The sequence below is a fragment of the Schistocerca gregaria genome, chromosome 9, assembly GCF_023897955.1.
Source record: "Schistocerca gregaria isolate iqSchGreg1 chromosome 9, iqSchGreg1.2, whole genome shotgun sequence".
Taxonomy (NCBI): Eukaryota; Metazoa; Arthropoda; class Insecta; order Orthoptera; family Acrididae; genus Schistocerca; species Schistocerca gregaria.
The window spans coordinates 202,551,843-202,576,303 of NC_064928.1; the positions used below are offsets into that span (position 1 = coordinate 202,551,843).

The following is a 24,461-nucleotide window of genomic DNA, read 5'->3' on the forward strand; positions in this document are numbered from 1 at the left end:
TTTGCACTGTCCTCAACTTAGGTTTCACGGCTTCCATTAGAAAATATACTCCTTTGAATTCTACAGAGCGAAATACAGTGATGTGCGATAGAAGAATCCTGCGTAAAGATGCATGGCACTGCACTTTATCCCACTCGAGAGCAAATAACATGTCTTACATTTCCTCGAACACATATGTATTATATAGCAACCTCTTCAGAAAGATACGCGCTACAGAATGAACATTTTTCGAAAAAATCTTTTTTTATCAGTTTTTGAGTTCTTGTCTGAAATGTTCGAGTGGGAGGGGGGGATGGCGCCACTATCAAGTTTATGGCTTAGAAATACTGTAGATACGGGGCTGTTTGAACGTGTAGTGGCGATTTCTTCTCCAGTTTACGTGCGTGGACGAGTGTATTGTTTGTGAAATGTTCGTTATGGCTGCCGAACCAGAGACGCGCCAAGCGCTACACAAGCAGACAAGAGCTACAGCGCTCAGAGTGTACGTCTTCAAAACAGAAGCAGAAGCAAACGACTCGACACCACTTGGGTGGTTGCTCCAACGCTTGCAGCAGCTGAGCCCTTCCGTGTGAAACTGCGAACCGTGTGCAGTGTATCTTCAGAGAAGCGAAAGCATCTGTCAAAGCCAGCGCGTTGGCATCTTTTAAGTGGAGAACGACAGGGTGAAGGCCTAGAAAACTCGACTTTTTTACGGAATTCAAATGTATAAACATTGAAGACTTATTCCCCAAAATATTAAGCACCAACTCCAAAAAGTAACGACTCTGTGAGCGTTTGAAGCCGAGCGTGCACGGTTTAATGGTACTTGAATAACGTAACTATTACGGCACCTCATCTCAGCCTCACGATACCAGCAATGTGTTTCTGTAAAATAGTTAACAACATTCAGATTTGATTTCGTTAATGTAGAGGTACTTCGATACAATGATACGTATATATTGCAATGATATTATTCTTTTGTATATTCTTTCTTTTGTCACTATGATCTTTGACGTATTTGTAACTCTGATTTTTGGGCGCGTAAGCGGTTATTAGAGAGTCAAGTTTTGGTCGTCATGTTAAAAAGACGCAAATTGTAGTCAGTTTATGAAACATGAACTTTAACAGTGAGGAAGATTTTTCCAGTATGTTTTATATTGTGAAGTGATGTTTTGGAACGAGTTACGTGATATTGCAACAAAAGTAATTAAAAAAAAGTGTAGCTTAAATTCGGAGTGCTGATTACTTTTTTACATCACCATTGTCCTAACTTGCAAGAGTTTAATCTTCAAGAATGGTTTACGAAATACATTTATAAAACTTTTGAATATCGCAGAGTAACACCTAGGCCTCTGCATCCGAGCTTGGAATCATCACTACCCAGATTTTCGACGATTGAGACATGAGTTCACAACGAGACCAGCGTGGGAAATACGAAAAGATGAGAGCCTAGTTTATCCATTATTTCAAGAAACGACTTTATTAACTGTGCTCTGATGACACCTGCCATATAATACAACTTTGTTGTAGCCAGAAAACGCAATATTTAGCACCGTGAGCAACACTAAAATCATAATTAATTTTTGACCTTTGTTGTGGTAGTGTTGTTAGAACGGCACGCCTCGGCGTTAGAGAACTGGTTGCCACAAGTCGTTATCGATGCCGTTGCTCCTATTTATTACGGATCTGAGTAAACCTGATTTGCTGGAAGGTTGTTTGGGTGGTTTTACTCAAAATGTGACCGAAAGTTTCAGTAGTCTCATTTGGGGATACGCTCTGAAAATAACATCCAACCGAAGCGAAACTGTAAACATTGTTTCAGATGTGGCCGTACGCCTATTCAGTGTAGGCCATACTATATTAATTCACGTGGCATATGCCCTTCAAATCAAAATCGGTGACGAAATGCGGCGATTCTGTGAAGAGAGAGACGCTAACGGCGAAGAGTTCAGCAAAGAAAAGGGCTTTTGGGAGGAAAATAAGGGCTTATCAGGTCAAAGTAGAAGACAGCGGCCATCCATCAGTCACGGCGATTGTTATTACAGACCAAGCGTCTGTGATATGCCGTACGTTTCAAGCTTTGTCCTCTTTTCTTTACATAATTACTGTACTTGCCAAACTTTAAACGCGTTTTTTTCGGCATGGCGTAGTCGCCCACGCTACAATTTCCATCCCATTATGTAGAGGATACGATATTTTGTCCTGTTTCTGTGTATGTATAAATGTTATTCTCTTAAAAGCGGGAAATTATTATACAATGCATATTTACAAGAGGATGTACTCCTAACGGAACAGTTGGAAAATTGTATATAACAGTTTAATATGACTCGGACCATAATCTATTGGTTATGACCTGTAGATTAAAACTGAAGAAGCTGCAAAAAGGTGGGAATTAAAGGAGATGGGACCTGGATAAACTGACTAAACCAGAGGTTGTACAGACTTTCAGGCAGAGCATAAGGGAACAATTGACAGGAATGGGGGAATGAAATACAGTAGAAGAAGAATGGGTAGCTTTGAGAACTGAAGTAGTGAAAGCAGCAGAGGATCTAGTAGGTAAAAAGACGACGACTAGTAGAAATCCTTGGGTAACAGAAGAAATGTTGAATTTAATTTATGAAAGGAGAAAATATAAAATGCACTAAATGCAGCAGGCAAAAACGAATACAAACGTCTCAAAAATGAGATCGACAGGAAGTGCAAAATGGCTAAGCAGGGATGGCTAGAGGACAAATGTAAGGATGTAGAGGTTTATCTCACTAAGGGTAAAAAAGATACTGCCTACAGGAAAATTAAAAGAGACCTTTGGAGAAAGAGACCCACTTGTATGAATATCAAGAGCTCAGATGGAAACCTTCTAAGCAAAGAAGGGAAAGCAGAAAGGTGGAAGGATTATATAGAGGGTCTATACAAGGGCGATGTACTTGAGGAAATTGTTATGGAAATGGAAGAGGATGTAGATGAAGATGAAATGGGAGATACGATACTGTGTGAAGAGTTTGACAGAGCACTGAAAGACCTCAGTCGAAACAAGGCCCCGGGAGTAGACAACATTCCATTAGAACTACTGATGGCCTTGGGAGAGCCCGTCATGAGAAAACTACCATCTGGTAAGTAAGATGTATGAGACAGGTGAAATACTCTCAGACTTCAAGAAGAATATAATAATTCTAATCCCAAAAAAGCAGGTGCTGACAGATGTGAAAATTACCGAACTATCAGTTTAATAAGTCACGGATGCAAAATACTAACGCGAATTCTTTTCAGACGAATGGAAAAACTGGTAGAAGCCGACCTCGTCGAAGATCTGTTTGGATTCCGTAGAAATATTGGAACACGTGAGGCAATACTCACCCTACGACTTATCTTATAACCTAGATTAAGGAAAGCAAACCTACATTTATAGCATTTGTAGACTTGGAGAATGCTTTTGTCAATGTTGACTGGAATACTCTCTTTCAAATTCTGAAGGTGGCAGGGGTAAAATACAGGGAGCAAAAGGCTATTTGCAGTTTGTACAGAAACCAGATGGCAGTTATAAGAGTCGAGGAGCATAAAAGCGAAACAGTGGTTGGGAAGGGAGTGAGACAGGTTTGTAGCCTCTCCCTGATGTTATTCAATCTGTATATTCAGCACGCAGTGAAGGAAACAAAAGAAAAATTCGGAGTAGGTATTAAAATCCATGGAGGAGAAATAAAAACTTTGAGGTTCACCGATGACATTGTAATTCTGTCAGGTACATCAAATGACTTAGAAGATCAGTTGAACGGAATGGATAGTGTCTTGAAAGGATGATATAAGATGAACATCAACAAGAGCAAAACGAGGATAATAGAATGTTGTCGAATTAAGTCGGGTGATGCTGAGGGAATTAGGTTAGGAAATGAGACACAACGTAGTAAAGGAGTTTTGCTATTTGGGGAGCAAAATAATCCATGATGGTCCAAGTAGAGAGGATATCAAATGTAGACTGGCAATGGCAAGGAAATCGTTTCTGAAGAAGAGGAATTTATTAACACTGAGTATAGAGTTAAGTGTCAAGCAGTCGTTTCTGAAAGTATTTGTATGTAGCGTAGCCATGTATGGAAGTGAAATATGGACGATAACTAGTTTGGACAAGAAGAGAACAGAAGCTTTCGAAATGTGGTGCTACAGAAGAATGCTGAAGATTAGATGGGTAGATCATATAACTAATGAGGAGGTACAGAATAGGATTGGGGAGAAGAAAAGTTTGTAGCACAACTTGACTAGAAGAAGGGACCGGTCAACAGGTCATGTTCTGAGGCGTCAATTTAGTATTGGAGGGCAGCGTAGAGAGTAAAAATCGTAGAGGGAGACTAAGAATGAATACACCAAACAGATTCAGAAGAGTGTAGGTTGCAGTAGGTACTGGGAGATGAAGAAGCTTGCACAGGATAGAGTAGCATGGAGAGCTGCATCAAACCAATCTCAGGACTGAAGACCATAACAACAACAATATGTTCTACATGAAATGTGAACACTTAATAACAAAGCAGAAAATTGAATTTACAGAAGCATTTTTCGGAGAGAAAGCGCGTAATTATCTCCATCGTATGGTGCAGGCCTCTTCATATATGGAAGTAAAATACATGAAGGGCGCTAAGTCAGAGCTGGTAGTGGTTGTGTGATAACGGAGCTGAGATGGGTCTGGCAGTGGCATTCTCTGGGTGACACAGATGCGTGGCAGCATTCATAGTGGCCAAAGTGCTGCACAGGGCTGCTCACTCTGCCAGAAATGTCTTTTGGGATCAAGCCCACCACATAGATCATGTTTCTTCAAAAAGAAGTCCTTGCTCCAGCAATTCTTAAACACTACCTGATACACTGTTACATATATGCATGGGAGCTGTTGTACTCACCAAACATGAAACATATAACCAGGGGGCTACCAGTGTAACTTGTTTAAAAACCAGGCCTGCACCGCCAAAGTGTAATTTTTATGTAGCAAGAGTGTACGTTGTTTAAAAAATAAACCTAACTATACACTGTAATTATTTAGTAGCACGAGTACTCTTTATTTGAAAACTGAACAAACACTGCTGGTTGAAACATTACATACAATCGCTACACCTGTCCTTGTCCTGATATGTTAGCTACCCAACCATCCATCACCAACTCACCCCCCTCCCTCGACAGCCCCCTCCCCCCACACACATATACCCACATACACATCCAGTGTAAGCACTAGCAGATAGTGAGGTACTTGCAGCAGGTGTTTGCTATATTTTAATGTACATAACACCATCCAACAATGAATTTTCTACTGGGTGAAAATAAAGCCAGTGTTATGTAATAGAGTGCGCTGATTCCGATTTTGCAATCAGAAATGTTGTAGGTCGTCTGTATTTAAAGTTATAGCTGAAAGTGACATGGTATTAAAAGCCTGTACATGGGTTAATATGTAGCTGCATCAATGAGCTGTGTTTGATATATGTTTGTGTGTGTGTGTGTGTGTGTGTGTGTGTGTGTGTGTGTGTGTGTGTGTGTGTGTGTGTATGTGAGTGCATTCTCAAGGTTACTCTATTTTATGGACATACGGAAAGATAAGTGTGCAGTAGTAAAAATAAAATGGGAGACTTGAACAGATTCTAACTAGTCCGCAACAAGTTCTAACTTGTCTGCGAGCAACAGCTTGCAGGCGGTTTTCAACAGGTTTTATAAAAATTAGTTCCCATGTAGTTTCTTCTATTTGTCCATCAGTCTATTTCAGAGGTGACTAGACAATAGTTTATGGAATTCTGTGTTTTATTAATCAACAGTCGGAGTAACATGCAGTTATGTTATATCGTGTAAGACGATTCGGTAATTGGTATATGGTGATTCAGAAAACGAAAGATGAATAGGCGCAGTTGTGTGAATTGTACAACGTGGCAAATGTACAACGTCCGATCAGCGCAATAACATGACCAGAAAGCTACGTACAGCTTAAAATATTACTTCGGATGTGAAATCAGAGATCAAACAAAATCCTGGGCTCTTCATCTCTATTGCACTGCCTGTTACTCTGAATGAACCCAGTGGTTAAACGGTATGCGAAATCGAATGCCTTTTGCAGTTCCCATGATTTGGATGGGGCAGAAAGATCACTGCTATTACTGCTATTTCTGCTTGACCAACATATCCGGGTAGAGGAAGAAGGACCAGTGAAAAATCGTGTATCTAGATAGTCAGCCTGCTCTAAGGCCAGTGGCAATTCCTCCTTCATGCGAGGTAATAAGAGTGACGCTGGAGCTATGGAATAGACCACTGATCAGGGCAATGACACTAAAAAGCCGCATTTGATCAGCCAAGCCGAACTGGACGACCTGGATCGCGATTTGTCCCTGCCGAAAGAAAACTCTGAACTGTTGGGTTCCAGACTGGATGAATGGAAATTACTTGAGAGAGGTGCTACAGTTACGTATTTTCGAGATCGCCACATGAAATTCGCAGCAAAATATGCTGATGACCGCGGTGTTTGCTTGCGTCATGATGCGACAGGACTCATAAAGGAACTACACTACCGGCCATTAAAATTGCTACACTAAGAAGAAATGCAGATGATAAACGGGTATTCATTGGAAAGATATATAGTACTAGAACTTACATGTGACTACATTTTCACGCAATTTGGGTGCATAGATCCTGAGAAATCAGTACCCAGAACAACCACCTCTCGCCGTAATAACGGCTTTGATACGCCAGGGCATTGAGTCAAACAGAGCTTGGTTGGCGCGTACAGGTACAGCTGCCCATGCAGCTTCAACACGATACCACAGTTCATGAAGAGCCGTGTCTGGCGTATTGTGACGAGCCAGTTGCTCGGCCACCATTGACCAGACGTTTTCAGTTGGCGAGATATCTGGAGAATGTGCTGGCCAGGGCAGCAATCGAACATTTTCTGTATCCAGAAAGGCCCGTACAGGACCTGCAACATGCGGTCGTGTATTATCCTGCTGAAATGTAAGATTTCGCAGGGATCAAATGAAGGGCAGAGCCACGGGTCGTAAGACATCCGAAATGTAACGTCCACTGTTCGAAGTGCCGTCAATGCGAACAAGAGAACCGAGACCTGTAACCAATGGCACCCCATACTATCACAACGGGTGATACGCCAGTTTGGCGATGACGGATGCAAGCTTCCAATGTGCGTTCACCGCAATGTCACCAAACACGGATGCGACCGTCATGATGCTGTAAACACAACCAGGATTCATACGAAAAAATGACGTTTTGCCATTCGTGCACGCAGTTTCATCGTCGAGTACACCATCGCCGGCGCTCCTGTCTGTGATGCAGCGTCAAGCGTAAGCGCAGCCATGGTCTCCCAGGTGATAGTCCATGCCGGTGCAGACGTCGTCCAACTGTTCGTGCAGATGGTTGTTGTCTTGCAAACGTCCCCATCTGTTGACTCGGGGATCGAGAGGTGGCTGCACGATCCGTTACAGCCATGCGGATAAGATGCCTGTCATCTCGACTGCTAGTGATACGAGGCCGTTGGGATCCAGCATGGCGTTCCGTTTTACCCTCCTGAACCCACCGATTCCATATTCTGCTAACAATCATTGGATCTCGACCAACGCGAGCAGCAATGTCGCGATACGATAAACTGCAATCGCAATAGGTTACAATACGACGTTTATCAAAGTCGGGAACGTGATGGTGCGCATTTCTCCTCCTTACACGAGGCATCACAACAACGTTTCACCATGCAACGCCGGTCAACTGCTGTTTGTGTATGAGAAACCGGTTGGAAACTTTCCTCATGTCAGCATGTTGTAGGTATCGCCACCGGCGCCAAGCTTGTGTGAATGATCTGAAAAGCTAACCATTTGAATATCACTGCGCCTTCTTCCTGTCGGTTAATTTTCGCGTCTGTAGCACGTCATCTTCGTGTTGCAGCAATTTTATTTTCTAGTAGTGTGCTATACGGAATACATTTTCAACCCTGTAGCACGGGAAAAAAATCAGCTTATTGCGTAGTTTCATAAGTCTCTGGTTGAAGTTACACAATGCTCACAGTTATAATGTTTAAATAACGTATTAAATCAATATAGTAATCATTTTAACAAGAAAACTGGTTTGCTTTGCAAACTATTTTATACGTATCATAAGTGGACTATATTTGACTGTGACATGAGAGTGGTAGCCATCTTGGGTCCAAGATATTTGGAGGAAAGCATACTAATTATGTCAGTGATAAGGGTCATTTATACATAAGGCACTTGTCCCAGTGAGAACGGGGGGGGGGGGGGGGGGGGAGGCAGAGAGGGAGGAGGGAGAGAGGCAGAGTCATAAGTAATTCATAAAAGGAGATTAAGGAATTTTTGGAAATTTGCGAGAAGCTCTTATGGGACAAATTGCTGAGGTCATCAGGCCCTAAGCCAACACATTACGTAATCTAATTTAAACTAACTTACGCTATGAGGGAGGACTTGAACCTCCGACGGGGGGAGTCGCGCGGACCGTTACAAGACGCCCTGGACCGCGGGGCTATCTCGCGCGGCGAAGGTTAAGGACGACAGGTCATAAATAACTAGACCAGAATCTGTACAGACCCAGTACTACTGTAGAGTTAGCAGTAATAAGAATAACGTAGAGAAATATAATCACAGTACTTAACTTCAAACAGCAGGAATGGAAGAAAAAGTTCAAAAAAAAGTTAAATTTTGTTCAGTTTCTCATGAATGTAGTGTATTTCTGTAGACACTTTACCTTAACGGCTCCAATGATGAGAATTATGTCACAGATAACCTCGATAACGTAATATGTGAGGTATGCAATTACTATTTTGTCAATTGCTGAAACAGAAACATGATAAAATTTTAGTTACCTTTTTCATAATTAAGGTATTAATATAAAATGCAATGATGAAATCAAAATGAAAATGGACTGCAGTGTCCATTAATTCCAGTATAAAAGTGAAGACTTTTGGTTTGTACTGTGTACTTACCAGCTGGGTTGGTAGTTCAATAGAAGTCATTAATTAAGTTCGTTCGGTATACAACTTACTCGCCACATTAGCTCTGTGATCACAAATTACTTGTCCATTGTTGGAAGCTATGGATTTTGATCAACCTTTAGAATCCAGGTTCATGTTAGTGGCAGGAGAGAGGAAATGGATGGCCAAGTGGAAAAAGGAGAGCCGGAAACAAACATAGATTATTAGGGAAGTTTGATTCAGAAATTTTAAAAAATAAACTACATATAAATTATTATTGTGGCGTAATCTTAAACGAGCATGTTCCAAAGTCGAATAACTGGTGTGATGTAATCCATGCTACTCTATCCTATGCAAATCTCGTCACTTCTGTTTAACTACAGGAACCCACATCTGTGCATACTTGAATTCTCTATTCAACCTTGCTCTCATTCTACAATGTTCCTCCTACCACTACCCTCTATTTGTAGATTAAGTATCTCTTGGCCTCTCAGTAAGTATCCCATCAACCTCTCCCTTTTGCTAATAAAGTGACACTGTATAGCTCTTTTTTCTCCTTATTAGACTTGGTACATTTTCATTAGTTCTACTCATCCAATCGTTTGCGTTCTTCTGTAGCACATCACTTAAAAAGCTCCTATTCTCTTTTTTACTGTTCTGTTTGCCACATATATCTCACTACCATACAAGGCTACACTCCTGATAAATACTCCCAAACAATCTTTCCAGCCCTTACATTTCTGTTTGATGAGAATATATTTCTGTTTATTTGGGAAAGATTTTCTGGTTATTACACCAGCATTTTACATCCTCTTAACTTTTGCTACCACATGTTAGTCTTGTGCACCTACTATTTTCTGCACCTCACGTCCTAGTCTAATTCCAACAGCATTATCCTATTTAATTCAACTGCATTCAATTAGCCCTGTTCTATTTTTATTGATGTCCGTATTGCAACCTGTTTCAAGCCAATATCCATTCCATTCAACTGATCTTCCATGTTGTTCGATGCCATTGACAGAATTACGACTTAATCAACAAACCAAAGAGTTTTTTTTTAAAATTCCCGTTGAACTATAACAGCGTTTTCATGTTTATTCTTTCTTTCTGTCCAGACTGAACAAAACGAGAGTACCTACAACCTTGTCTCACTGCCTTTTCAGTTCATGCCTTCGCTTCATGCCCTTCAACTCGCTTAAGTGCAGTCTGGCCCCTGCTTCAGTTTAAAATTAACTTTCACTCACTGTATTTTATCACTTACAGCTTCACAATTGCAAAGAATGGTTTTACATTAAGCAGAAAATTTAATTATCCGGACATTCTCTTGTGTTTGGATTAAATTTAACACACAGCATTTGCAACCATTGTTAGTAAATTAATTTGTTATTCACTGAAGAGCTGTCTGTAATACTGCATTCCATTGAAATATGGTATGGTATAGGGTCTGTAGTCATGCATTTTTTTCTACAGGTATATTAAAAATCATGTTTCTAGCCCAACTGATGTGAAATATCTTGACACAAAATGCATCACATTTGGAATTAAGTCTTATGCCTTAATGTGTAAGAGATTATTATCCACAAATAAGACTTTATTATGCAGCTGTTGACATTAAAATATACAAACAGCAAACAGTACATTCCTCACCCTGAGCCATGGGTAGCGCTGTATCCACTGTGCTCCTGAAACTGCCGTCCATGCCCTTTCGTCCCAAATCATATTCAAGTGTCTCAGCCTTATTTGCTAAGTTGCTCTCTGAAACCTTGTGTGTGAACCTGTTAACGTTTTCTATCGCAGTAGGGGAGACTCATGTGAGATTGCCAATCGCTTGTATCGATTATTATCCTTGGTACGTATAACAGAGCTCTAGAAAAAAATGCCAAAGATATTGGAAGACATTTATTATACTTCAGAGGTTCTTAATCCGAATATGGCCTTACTTTTTCCGAATTGGCTCTAGTTATGAAGATATTTATGTTTTTGGATTTTAATTCAATTCTCCCACAGATGCTGATTTTCCATTGGTACAGTTGACCTGTATTTTCATCTAAGTTTTCGGACTCTATAATACATCTCAATTAAACATTTTACAAAATTCTTTAAAAAAAATTTTGTATTATTTATTTTATCTGTTTCAAGAAAATATGAGTTCTTCATAAAGAGGATGAATGAACAATCCCATTTTGTTCTGTCACATTTGTGGTGAATACTGCCTACAGAAACAAAGCTGGAACATCACAGATTTTGTAAAGAAGGCATATCTTGCATATTTTTATATACTGCTTGGAGAACAAGACAGACCATGGGCTCGCCACGCCATTTGTAAATGTTGTTCAGAGTGTCTTCGATTGTGGAAAACCTAAATTGGAGTATCCAAATTTAGAATCAGCCAAGAGATTTGTGGCACAAAGTGACTTTCCTATAACAATATTTATTAAAATACCTGAACTTGTAATGTCAGAACCTGAAGAAATACAGGGGTTCGAGTGCAAAAGCATCATCTGAAGGAGAAATTTCTAAACCTAAATTATTCACTCAGGAGAAACTAAATGATCTGGCATGATATGTTAATTTGTTAAAGAATGGAGCAGAACTTCTGGCACCCAGGCTAAAAGAAAACGACTGTCCTAGTCCAGAAGTGAAAATTTCAGTATGTACTATAAAGCAAGAAGATCTTCCGTAATATTTCAGCCAAGACGAAGAATTTGTATAATGCAGTAATGTCCCCAGTCTACTCATTCAGATCGGGTTACAGGAGGATCAACAAAAAGATTGCTGGCTTTTTATAGACAGCTCCATCAGAAGCCTGAAGAATGTCTCGCTTCACAACGGTAATATCTTTCCATCCATTCCCATTGGACACTCAACAAAACTAAAAGAGGTACATGAAACTATCAAAATTATATACTATTCGTGTCCTATCTTTACTAACCAAAGACTGAACCCCCATGATATTAATATGATGATCGTTTTCTATATGTTTTGCACACAATTTGTGCTCAACTGATTGGTCACACAACATCGCACAGAGACTGAACGATGGATTCTTACAGCTCTCTGGGGGCCTATGATAACTTACAATCAAATATTAACGAAAATCTGAATACATCGGTGATCCAATAATAAAGTACAAAAATGACACAACAATAACTTCAGTACCCTTAAAACAACAGAAGTTAAGAATTTATAGTGACAAAAAATTTTCTCGATAAACTTTAAAAACTTTTAAACGCTTCATGCGACTTCAACAAATGATATCTCAGGCGATAGCATTGCATGATAGCTAGCACCTTTGAAAGCTACGTATCTGTATCTGTTTTATTTCTTGGTTTATTACGTTTTTTTATATATTTGCATTATGCAAAATGTTTGTCAGAATATTGTATGCTCCACAATTACATGGCAAACGAATACAGCTTTAATACCATATTGTGTATTTATTTAATGAACAGTTTACTATTTTGCCAGCTGCTCAGTTCAAATATTAACTACAATTGTGAACTTTTGCGAGGAATATTTTATAATAATGGAGTCTCTGCCATCCCATGCCAGTCCTCTGAAGACTCAATACTCTGTAGAAGTGAAGAAAAACGTGGTGATCAATGTAGGATTTTGTTGGACCTATTCGCTTAATGTTATACTTATATTACGATAAGATTCACGTTCTGCAGATCTGGATTGACGCCAGCTATTTGCGACACATGAAAATTGCATGCATGCACTTCTCAGTAAGATTGTAATGTGAAAAGAGACACTGTATAAACTTAGGCATTGTAACCAACAATAATGTTTTTGTTTATAGTTGGATACAACATGGTATGAACTATTGAGAAGACTGTGGAAAGTTTTCAGGCAACCAGAATATAGCCATTCTTCTCATATGTGTTTACTAAGGAGTATTTTGAGCGCTTCTTAAGTGAGTGATAAACATCGCCCTGTTTTCGAAAGTACGTAGTTTGAATGACTCTGGAGAAGTAGCAGCAAACTATTATCCTTGTTGTTCGGAGTCATTAGACTTCCGACTGGTGTCATATGGCGCAATACGAAGTCCTCTCCTGAGCTAACCTTTTCGTATCAGATTAGCACTTGCAACCTATATGCTCCTTATTTGCTGGGTTTATTCGAATCCCTGTCTTCCTTTTACACGTTTTTTTTACCCTCTACAAATCCCTATAGTATCACTGAAATTATTCCCTGATGCCTTCACAGATGTCATATCATCCTGTCCCTTCTTCTTGTCAGTGGTTCCATATGTTCCTTTCCTCGCCGATTCTGCGGAGAACTTCCTCAGGTCTTACCTTATCAGTCCATCTGATTTTCAACATTCTCTTGTAGCACCACATCTCAAATGCTTCGATTGTCTTCAGTTCCAGTTTTCCCACAGTCCATGTTTCGCTACCATACAACGCTGTGCTCCAAACGTACGTTCTCCGAAATTTCTTCCTCAAATTTAAGCCTATGTTTGATACTGTTAGACTTCTCTTGGAAAGGAATACCCTCTCTGCCAGTGCTCGTTTCCTTTTTACGTCCACCTTGCACCCTCCACCGTGGGTTATTTTGCTGTCTAGGTAGCAGAATTCCGTAACTTCCTCTTATTGGTCATTCCCACTCCTGATGTTAAATTTCTCGCCGTTCTCAATCCTGCTACTCCTCATTACTTTCGTCTTTCTCCGACTTACTCTCAATCGATATTCTTTACTCATTAAACTGTTCATTCCCTTCAACAGATTCTGTAATCCTTCTTCAGTTTCATTCACCATAGCAATGTCATCACCGAGTTTTATCACTGATATCGTTTCATCTTTATCTCCCATCCCACTCTTGAACCTTTCTTGTACTTCTGTCACTGCTTCTTCGGTGTGTAAATTGAACAGTAACGTTAAAAAAACTACGTGCCTATCTTACACCCTTTTTAATCCGAACACTTCGTTCTTACTCTTCCAGTCTTATTGTTGCTTCTTGGTTCATTTACATGTTATATATTACCCGTCTCTCCCTATTGCTTACCCCTATTTTTCTCAAAATTTCCAATATGTTACACTATTTTATATTGTCGAATGCTTTTTCCAGGTCGATAAATCCCAAGAATGTATCTTGATATTTCTTCAATCTTCTTCCATTATCAACCACAACGTCAGAAATGCCTTTCTGCCGCCTGTACCTTTCCTAAAGCCGATTTCATCGTCATTTAACGGATCCTCAATTTTCTTTTACGTTCTTCTGTATATTACTCTTATCAGCAACCTAGTGTTAATCGGACTGTGTGATAATTCTCGCACTTGTCCCATTGCTATCTTCAGAATTTTGTGGATGATGTTTTCCCAAAAGTCTGATGGTATGTCACCTATCTTACATGTTCTACACAAAAAAGTAAATAGTTATTTTGTTGCCACTTCCCCAAATGATTGAAGAAATTATGGTGGAATGTTACATATCCTTTCTGCCTTATTCGGTCTTAAGGCATCAACACATCTTTTAAATTCTGACTCTAATCTCTATCTCTTCCCTGACGACTCCTGTTTCTTCTTGTAGCACGTCATCGGACAAGTCCTTACACTCATAGTGTCCTTCAGGATAGTCCTACTGTCTTTACTGATGACTATTGATTGGTATCCCTGTAGGCCTTGATTAAAACATACCCGGGATTTCTCAGTGAAGCAGGGATATTGAAAGCTTGCCAACTTCAAGGAAACATAACAAAAAAGTTAAAATTTAATGAGTCCATATCTGAACCAGGCCAATCATCAAGGTAAACTAGTGGTAAAATTGTTGAAAAGATGACGTTAAAACTTTTCACTAGAGGTTCTCCCTCCTACATGAAGGTTCGTAGTAGGAAGGACCAGCAAGGGCTCTGCTACATCTCGTTCATGCAAACGTCGAATCCTCAGCAGCCCACTTGACTAAGTGTGAGTTCTGCTACATATTTCTGGACCTCAACCTTCATGTCATCCTCCTTCAAAGACAGCCTGAAGCCGAGTATCTCTTCAAGCACTGTACATCTTGACGGCTGTGTTTCTCTGACACATGACTCCATAACAGACGAGCAAGCGGTGTGGTAGCATATACATGCGAAAACGTGTTTTCCCAGGTCGTGCTCTCTTCCAAAATTGTGGACAAACAGCAAAAATATGAATTCATTGAAATTAAATGTCTCAACAGAACGTACCCTGTTCGTGTTACACACAAGCCATCCAAAATTTTTCAGTTCGCTAGGTTTGAATCCGCATTTACAGATCTTGGCTCTTCGTATGAAAACACAACGGTAGCCAGAGACTTGAACATAAATTTTCCGTTTTGAAATTAATTCACTGACATTGACATTGGCTATATCAGATATCGATCTACTACACAATAGTGACAAATGAAAATTTGTGCCACAACAGGAAGAATGGGACACGTCTAGGCAAGCACATGAGTATAACAATATTGATCTCAATTCCTCTTTGTGTCATTGTCCTCGTTGTGGGAACCCAAGTAATGTTGAGAGCATTAGGTGATGTATTAAGTGGACTACGGTATTTGGATTACATCTGGAGGTTTGAATCAGTCCTGGAAGCGTGCATGGATAGCCAAAGTACACTCCTGGAAACTGAAATAAGAACACCGTGAATTCATTGTCCCAGGAAGGGGAAACTTTATTGACACATTGCTGGGGTCAGATACATCACATGATCACACTGACAGAACCACAGGCACATAGACACAGGCAACAGAGCATGCACAATGTCGGCACTAGTACAGTGTATATCCACCTTTCGCAGCAATGCAGGCTGCTATTCTCTCATGGAGACGATCGTAGAGATGCTGGATGTAGTCCTGTGGAACAGCTTGCCATGCCATTTCCACCTGGCGCCTCAGCTGGACCAGTGTTCGTGCTGGACGTACAGACCGCGTGAGACGACGCTTCATCCAGTCCCAAACATGCTCAATGGGGGACAGACCCAGAGATCTTGCTGGCCAGGGTAGTTGACTTACACCTTCTAGAGCACGTTGGGTGGCATGGGATACATGCGGACGCCCATTGTCCTGTCGGAACAGCAAGTTCCCTTGCCGGTCTAGGAATGGTAGAACGATGGGTTCGATGACGGTTTGGATGTACCGTGCACTATTCAGTGTCCCCTCGACGATCACCAGAGGTGTACGGCCAGTGTAGGAGATCGCTCCCCACACCATGATGCCGGGTGTTGGCCCTGTGTGCCTCGGTCGTATGCAGTCCTGATTGTGGCGCTCACCTGCACGGCGCCAAACACGCATACGACCATCATTGGCACCAAGGCAGAAGCGACTCTCATCGCTGAAGACGACACGTCCCTCCATTCACGCCTGTCGCAACACCACTGGAGGCGGGCTGCACGATGTTGGGGCGTGAGCGGAAGACGGCCTAACGGTGTGCGGGACCGTAGCCCAGCTTCATGGAGACGGTTGCGAATGGTCCTCGCCGATACCCCAGGAGCAACAGTGTCCCTAATTTGCTGGGAAGTGGCGGTGCGGTCCCCTACGGCACAGCATAGGATCCTACGGTCTTGGCGTGCATCCGTGCGTCGCTGCGGTCCGGTCCCAGGTCGACGGGCACGTGCACCTTGCTCCGACCACTGGCGACAACATCGATGTGCTGTGGAGACCTCACGCCCCACGTGTTGAGCAATTCGGCGGTACGTCCACTCGGCCTCCCGCATGCCCACTATACGCCCTCGCTCAAAGTCCGTCAACTGCACATACGGTTCACGTCCACGCAGTCGCGGCATGCTACCAGTGTTAAAGACTGCGATGGAGCTCCGTATGCCACGGCAAACTGGCTGACACTGACGGCGGCGGTGCACAAATGCTGCGCAGCTAGCGCAATTCGACGGCCAACACCGCGGTTCCTGGTGTGTCCGCTGTGCCGTGCGTGTGATCATTGCTTGTACAGCCCTCTCGCAGTGTCCGGAGCAAGTATGGTGGGTCTGACACACCGGTGTCAATGTGTTCTTTTTTCCATTTCCAGGAGTGTAGTTAAGGTGACCACTCGTAATAAGTGCAACATTCTGATTTGAGTCACAGACCAGCGCAAATTTTCATACGTCATTATTGGGTAATAAATCGCGCAGGTAAGTATAAAATGTCTAAACAACCGTCCATCTCTTTCAAATTTTAGGTTTATATTTTCCTGCTCAATTCAATTTGGGTCAACTCATCATACAGCAGACACCACATGTTTATCCATATACACACAACCGAATCTCCATACAGAGTAATTCCCATTTATCAGAGCTCTGCACCTGCATTGTTTGCTCATGATGTAATGTTCGTGACTTCCTTGGAATGTTCAAAGAACAAACTGCAAGTGGCGATACTTATAGATTTTTAATGTATGGGTATATGTGGGATTAACGCTGGTGCAAGTGGTATTTCTTGGCAAGCAGCGGCAGGAAATAACTTCGAACTATATTATAAGCACTAAGAGACTCAATAATTTACACTAAAAACATGCACCTTTTAAAAATATAACAGTAAGGAGAACGCCTGAACCTTGGCTCACAGATCACTTCAAACAAGACAATCACAGACACAGCATAGAGGCCATATAAGCAGCACGCGACCTCATATAAACATCTTATCCACAAGCAACTGTGCAAATGAGCTAAGTCACTCCATGATAAATGTAAATGTTTTACACCTACTACTTATCTGAGGACTTTTACAAGCCCGCCATCTTGTGGAAAAATCTAGGAGGTCTAGGAATAGGCAAACCCAAATTTAAGATATAGCCATAATTATTATTGAGGGTCTAAATTAGTATATCGCCAAGTCAACATCCTAACTTCATCTGCACACAAGGGCGTATAACATCGATTCCCTTAAAGAATCAGTGCTTGTAACAAACGAAAAATTTCTCTTGGAGATGATAAGCTCTAACACGGCCAAGGTGTCAGTTCCATGAATGCACTTCACAGCCACAGGACGTTACAGTGTTACAGGGAAGGTCCTCAATTTTCTCAGCGGTCCAGGAGACCCCCAGTGTCTTCCCAACAGCGTGAGTGGTGGGACTCGAAGAATCATCACTCAAAAAGGAACTACCAAAGAACCCTGCGATCACAGGGACTTTTGCACTCTACCAGCATTATCTGAGTCTTTCGAATACATAGTCCACAGTGAACCTACTAACACCAAACAACCTTTTAGATACATACCAGTGTGGTTTCTGGAAAAAGCAGAGCATGATGACTGCTCTTATAAGTGAGTGACGATCTGAATCATGCAGTGGAAAAACCAGGGGTTACTACTACGCCATTTTTGGTCTCCAACATAGCCTGCACCACTGTCAAATTTAGCATTCTACGTGCTAAACTCACAAGTCATAAACTGTCTTCAAGTTCACTGTACAACAACTCTTCACAAACCTCACATCTTGCCAACAACGCATAATGATGAGAACGAAAGAGTTTCAATGGGCTGATTGTGACATGACTTAGCATGTATCTGAGTAGTTGTTGCTGTTGTGGTCATCAGTCCAGAGATTGGTTTGATGCAGCTCTCCAAACTTCTCTATCCTGGCAAGCTTCTTCATCGCCGAGTACTTACTGCAACCGACATCCTTCTGAATCTGTTTAGTGTATTCATCTCTTGGTCTCCTTCTACGATTTTTAACCTCCACGCTTCCCCCCAATGCTAAATTTGTGATCCCTTGATGCCTCAGAAAATGTCCTACCAACCGGTCCCTTCTTTTTGTCAAGTTGTGCCACAAACTCCTCTTCTCCCCAGTTCTAATCAATACCTCCTCATTAGTTATGTGATCTATCTATCTAATCTTCAGCATTCTTCTGAAGCACCACATTTCGAAAGCTTCTATTATCTTCTTGTCCAAACTATTTATCGTCCATGTTTCACTTCCATACATGGCTACACTGCATACAAATACTTTCAGAAATGTCTTCCTGACACTTATTTCTACACTCGATGTTAACAAATTTCTCTTCGTCAGAAACGCTTTCCTTGCCATTGCCAGTATACATTTTATGTCCTCTCTAATTCGACCATCATCAGTTATTTTGCTCCCCAAATAGCAAAACTCCTTTACTACTTTAAGCCTCTCATTTCCTAATCTAATTCCCGCAGTATCACCTGACTTAATTCGACTACATTCCATTAATCTCGTTTTGCTTTTGTTGATGTTCATCTTATATCCTCCTTTCAAGACACTGCCCATTCCGTTCAGCTGCTCTTCCAAGTCCTTTGCTGTCTCTGACGGAATTACAATGTCATCGGCGAACCTCAAAGTTTTTATTTGTTCTCCATGGATTTTAATACCTAATCAGAATTTTTCTTTTGTTTCCTTTACCGCTTGCTCAATAAACAGATTTAATAACATTGGGGAGAGGCTACAACCCTGTCTCATTCGCTTCCCAACCACTGCTTCCCTTTCATGTTCCTCGAGTCTTATAACTGCCATCTGGTTTCTGTACAAATTGTAAATAGCCTTGCGCTTCCTGTATTTTACCCCTGCCACCTTTAGAATTTGAAAGACAGTATGCCAGTCAATATTGTCAAAAGCTTTCTCTAAGTCTACAAATGCTAGAAACGTAGATTTGCCTTTTCTTAATCTTTCTTCTAAGGTATGTCGTAAGATCAGTATTGCCTCACGTGTTCCAACATTTCTACGGAATCCAAACTGATCTTCCCCGAGGTCCGCTTCTACTTGTTTTTCCATTCGTCTCTAAAGAATTCGTGTTAGTATTTTGCAGCTGTGACTTATTTAACTGATAGTTTGGTAATTTTCACATCTGTAAACACCAGCTTTCTTTGGGACTGGAATTACAATATTCTTCTTGAAGTCTGAGGGTATTTCGCCTGTCACATACGCCTTGCTCACCACATAGTAGAGTTTTGCCAGGACTGGCTCTCCCAAGGCCATCAGTAGTCTAATGGAATGTTGTCTACTCCCGGAGCCTTGTTTCGTTTCAGATCTTTCAGTGCTCTGTCAAACTCTTCCCGCAGTATCGTATCTCCCATTTCATCTTCATCTATAAAAAATGGTTCATATGGCTCTGAGCACTATGCGACTTAACTTCTGACGTCATCAGTCGCCTAGAACTTAGAACTAATTAAACCTAACTAACCTAAGGACATCACACACATCCATGCCCGAGGCAGGATTCGAACATGCGACCGTAGCGGTCGCTAGGTTCGAGACTGTAGCGCCTAGAAAGGCACGGCCACTCCTGCCGGCCCTTCATCTACATCCTCTTCCATTTCCATAACATCGTGCTCAAGTGCATCGCCCTTGCATAGACCCTCTATATACTCCTTCCACCTTTCTGCTTTCCCTTCTTTGCTTAGAAATGGGTTTCCACCGGAGCTCTTGATATTCATACAAGTGGCTCTCGTTTCTCCAAAGGTCTCTTTAATTTTCCTGTAGGCAGTATCTATCTTACCCCTAGTGAGATAAACCTCTACATCCTTACATTTGTCGTCTCGCCATCCCCACTTAGCCATTGTACACTTCCTGCCGATCTCATTTTTGAGACGTTTGTATTCCTTTTTGCCTGCTTCATTTACTGCATTTCTATATTTTCTCCCTTCATCAATTAAATTCAATATTTCTTCAGTTACTCTAGGATTTCTACTAGCCCTCGTCTTTTTACCTACTTGATCCTCTGCTGCCTCCACTACTTCATCCTTCAGAGCCACCCATTCTTCTTCTACTGTATTTCTTTCCCCCATTCCTGTCAATTGTTCCCTTATGCTCTCCCTGAAACTCTTTACAACCTCTGGTTTTGTCAGTTTATCTAGGTCCCAACTCCTTCAATTCCCACCTTTTTGCAGTTTCTTCAGTTTTAAACTGAGTAGCAGTGTTATTGATTCTTGTTGGATGGTGTGTTTTGTCTGTCTATGCTGGGATGTGGTGGCCAGGCGAGTGCACCTCTGATGGGGTGGTTTGTAGGCACAGCGGCATATAAGGCAGCCTGCCGGGGCATGTGGTACTATCAGGTTAGAACACTCTCTGGACGCCCCCGGGGATCTTCCCACTAGCACACAAAAAGGGAAAGATTGTATTGTAAACGTATGGACATATGCAGTGCAAAATATTGTAACTACAGTAAAGATCGATGCATCATGTTAAAGAGTATAATGAGACGATTCCGTGGACATGTCGATACGTTTTTTGAGATGATAAGGGAGAGACGTTGAAGTACATATCCTCGGTCTTGGGCTGCTGACCAGACACTTCCTTCACGACTGATCATGTGTTTTCAATTTTGTCCTGGGAATTAGCCATTCTATATGTGTATTAGATACTCTTTGTCTTCGTAATAACATTTTTATATCTTACAGTAATGTCTGAAGTGGGCTACTGAAGCTTGATTCTGACTACTTCTAACATCTTGATATATTGTAATTCCTGCTTTGTCCTTCATGATATCCTTATTCCACTAGTCAGCCACCCAGGCTGTCTTTTACTGCTAGTACCACATCTTGAACGTTCTAATGGAAAGAACTTTCAAAAATCATGAGAAATATGTTATGGAAAGCATTATATTTGTCATCTATATTATCAGCAGTGAAAACATCAGCCACTCTTGTTCCTCAATGCGTTTCAAAAAACTCGTTATTGCCATTGGATTAACGTTTCTACATAGTTTGTAATTACAGATAATATTTGTTTGAGTGCAAAAACTTTTTAGTGTTAAAAATTGTGCATCATGGTCTAAAGGCCATTCGCCCTTTTAGTAACAGAAATGCCCATCAAACAATTAAGAATGAATAAAAATATTGTCTATGGTTGTGCTACTGTTCCCCTGCAACTTCACTGGAAAAAATAGTCTGGATCAGATCATATGAATTTAGGAGATCTTCCACAATTCTTTACCTTGCCTAGTCATATACAACGTTAATACATGCCTTTAACTTTTGTTACTTCCTATAAAGTGAACCAAGAACCTCTCTACCTTGAGCTCTATGCTCTGAAGTCATAGTTATGGGATCTATGAATGACAACAGTTAGAAGTTATGTTTTACTATATTCAACTCCTCTAGAACAACATTCAGATTCTTGTTCAGTGCAGTGCTCTGACACATCTATGGACTCAAATCGATGTTGTTTCTTACGTACATGGCCACTCCTCTGTTCCACAAGGAACTCCTTGAACAACAGCCAGGTAATCTGTGTCCTGGTAAAGGAAGCCTCTGAATTGCCACATTTTCTAAGTGGTGCTCTGATATAGTAATAACATCAGAGTCAGCATGTATAAGCAGTTAGCTCTGACACCTCTTACACGATGAAACATGCAAAATCCTTCACTACTTGGATACCTGACCTTCCTTTAAGGTGGTTACTTTCTTAAAGAGACTCCTTTTAAGCAGGGATGCCTATCAGCAGACTTCAATTTCAAAAAGGTGCAGCTCCAACACGAACTACAGAAAATTTCCCATGAGTGATGCCACTACCACCCATTACACGATCACCTGTAAGCCTTGCCAACCTCCGCTTCCCGTATCTAGTGGGGTGTAGGCCATGCCTAATGAAATCAGATCTATTGATAGACTTAACTGGCACCACCGCAATACGAGCCATACCCTCTGCTATCAGTGCCTTCTCAAGCCTCATGTTAACACACCTAACAGCAACATTAACAATTTTGTTTCTATTAATGCAGACTGTTGCTACTGTAATCGTTGTGTAATAGTTTTTGGTATGTATTGTTTCTTGCGAGATGTAAGAGGGGGACTTACGGCCCTGTCTGGTTTTGCTAAATAATAGGTCAATAAAGAAAGAGAAACAAGGTAATTTCGCAGACAGTAGCAGTAAAAACTTCAAAGCGATCCAAAAGCAGGAGACGAATACTGTTTGTTCAGGTATTGCTACTAAGTCCAAAGACAACGCAAAAAAGAAAATAATCTCTCATTTTCTTGATATTCACCCCTTGTGAAAGTGACAAACTGAAAACTAAATCAAGTCAGTGCACATAAGTGTAATAGAACTAAGCTTGCCATTTAAAATTACGTTAGAAGAGAAACAGTAAAAATAAATTCGAGAAAAGAAAGAAAGGAGAAAAGAAAGAAATGATAAGAAATTGAATGGGAAAATCAGTGAAGGAAGCTTTAAATAGAAGAGAAGAAGACATCAAACTGTATTAAATCGAAACAATACAGCGACCGCGACCTGAAGAAACAAAGGTAAGAAGAAGTAGAAGAAACCTTTCAGGCTGGCTGTGCAGAGAGCCTTGCAGGTTATTCGGTGCAATGTGGACAATGTCAGCAATGATGGAACGCGATGTGTTCTGACTGTGCCACCTCAGGACCTTATATTTGTGAATGGTGTTGAAGTTTAATAAAAGTTGTGCAGTCTTCACTGCACCCTATGTAGAGTCACCCGACAAGGCAGCTAAGACCACACACCCATAAACTTAAAGAAACGCTTAAAAGAAATGATGTTTCTTGTGTTTAAGTTTTCATGAACTTGATACAGTTAGGCTATTAGGTAAACTGCATGTTGACTAAGTACCATTTTGCTTGGAATAAGACTGATTTTTCGTAGCATGCAAATATTAAGTGCACATTATTACCTGCCCAAGTCGTATATACGGGATAAGTGTTCCCCAGCATGAACAAAGCATATGATGCAGCCGCTATCTGCGCAAGGCTCCAGACCTGCATTTAAAAAAAAGAAGAAAGTACATTTGTACTCAACTGCTGTTAAGTTGCGCTTGATATATTGTTATGATAGATTTTACTAAAATATTTTGGCTGGCTCCTTAGTGCTCATAATCCTGTTGTTTAGTACATTATTTGTTTCATACAAAACAGTTAAAATCCTCTACGAAAGTGTAGTGGACATACACTTACCTCCATCATCAGCACTTTGCTCGTGACATGAATATCAAAACAGATTAAGGGATAGACATGCAAATGGCCAACAATATGGTTTAAAGTCTTGTTGAGGTATTTGACAAACCATGGTACTCAACAACCAGTGCGATTTAAGTAGCTAACACTTTGTATAGTTTACTGAACTACAATATTGAGCAAAACTAGACAATTTTCAATCCGGTCTGTGAAGAGCAGAATGCCAACATTCCTAACTCATAAATTATGGGTAAGTACACTAGTCGAGATCCAGATACTTAAAGGTACCAGCCTGTATGCTGTGGAATGTTTTAATGGACAGAGATGAAAATGATCCATAGCCCAGTAACTAAAAGCCCCTGAGCAACCAACTATTTATTGATTTAGAGCTTTTTATGATACTGACTGTAGTGACTTAAGCCCACAGAATAAAACGATTGCACCAGCAGGGCTATATAAATTAAGATCAAATGAGGAAAACATATATCATGTTCAGAAATAACACCCAGCATTTTGACACTTCATACATAAACAGTGTACTGATGTGACTGTTGACATTGCACTGCACATCGGCGCATCATCACAGACCAATATCGATAATAAAGTGATGTGTATCTGCTGCCAAGCAATGGCGTTAAACAGAATTAAAATCAACATTCCCTGGACAACTGTTTCACTTTATTTCGACGACGATGTATTTCATATTTCTATAATGTAT

General features: G+C 40.9%; 1 protein-coding gene across 3 annotated transcripts in view; it reads right to left on the reverse strand.

Moving 5' to 3' along the window:
• The window catches only part of LOC126292064 (uncharacterized), a 305,572-nt gene that overhangs the window by 18,316 nt on the left and 262,795 nt on the right, over positions 1-24,461 (reverse strand). For all 3 annotated transcript variants that reach the window (XM_049985869.1, XM_049985868.1, XM_049985870.1), the window contains exons 9-10: positions 23,464-23,548; positions 8,695-8,780 (exon numbers count right to left, since the gene is read on the reverse strand). In XM_049985869.1, coding sequence (XP_049841826.1) covers positions 8,695-8,780; positions 23,464-23,548 — 171 coding nt within the window. The remainder of the gene's footprint in view (positions 1-8,694; positions 8,781-23,463; positions 23,549-24,461) is intronic.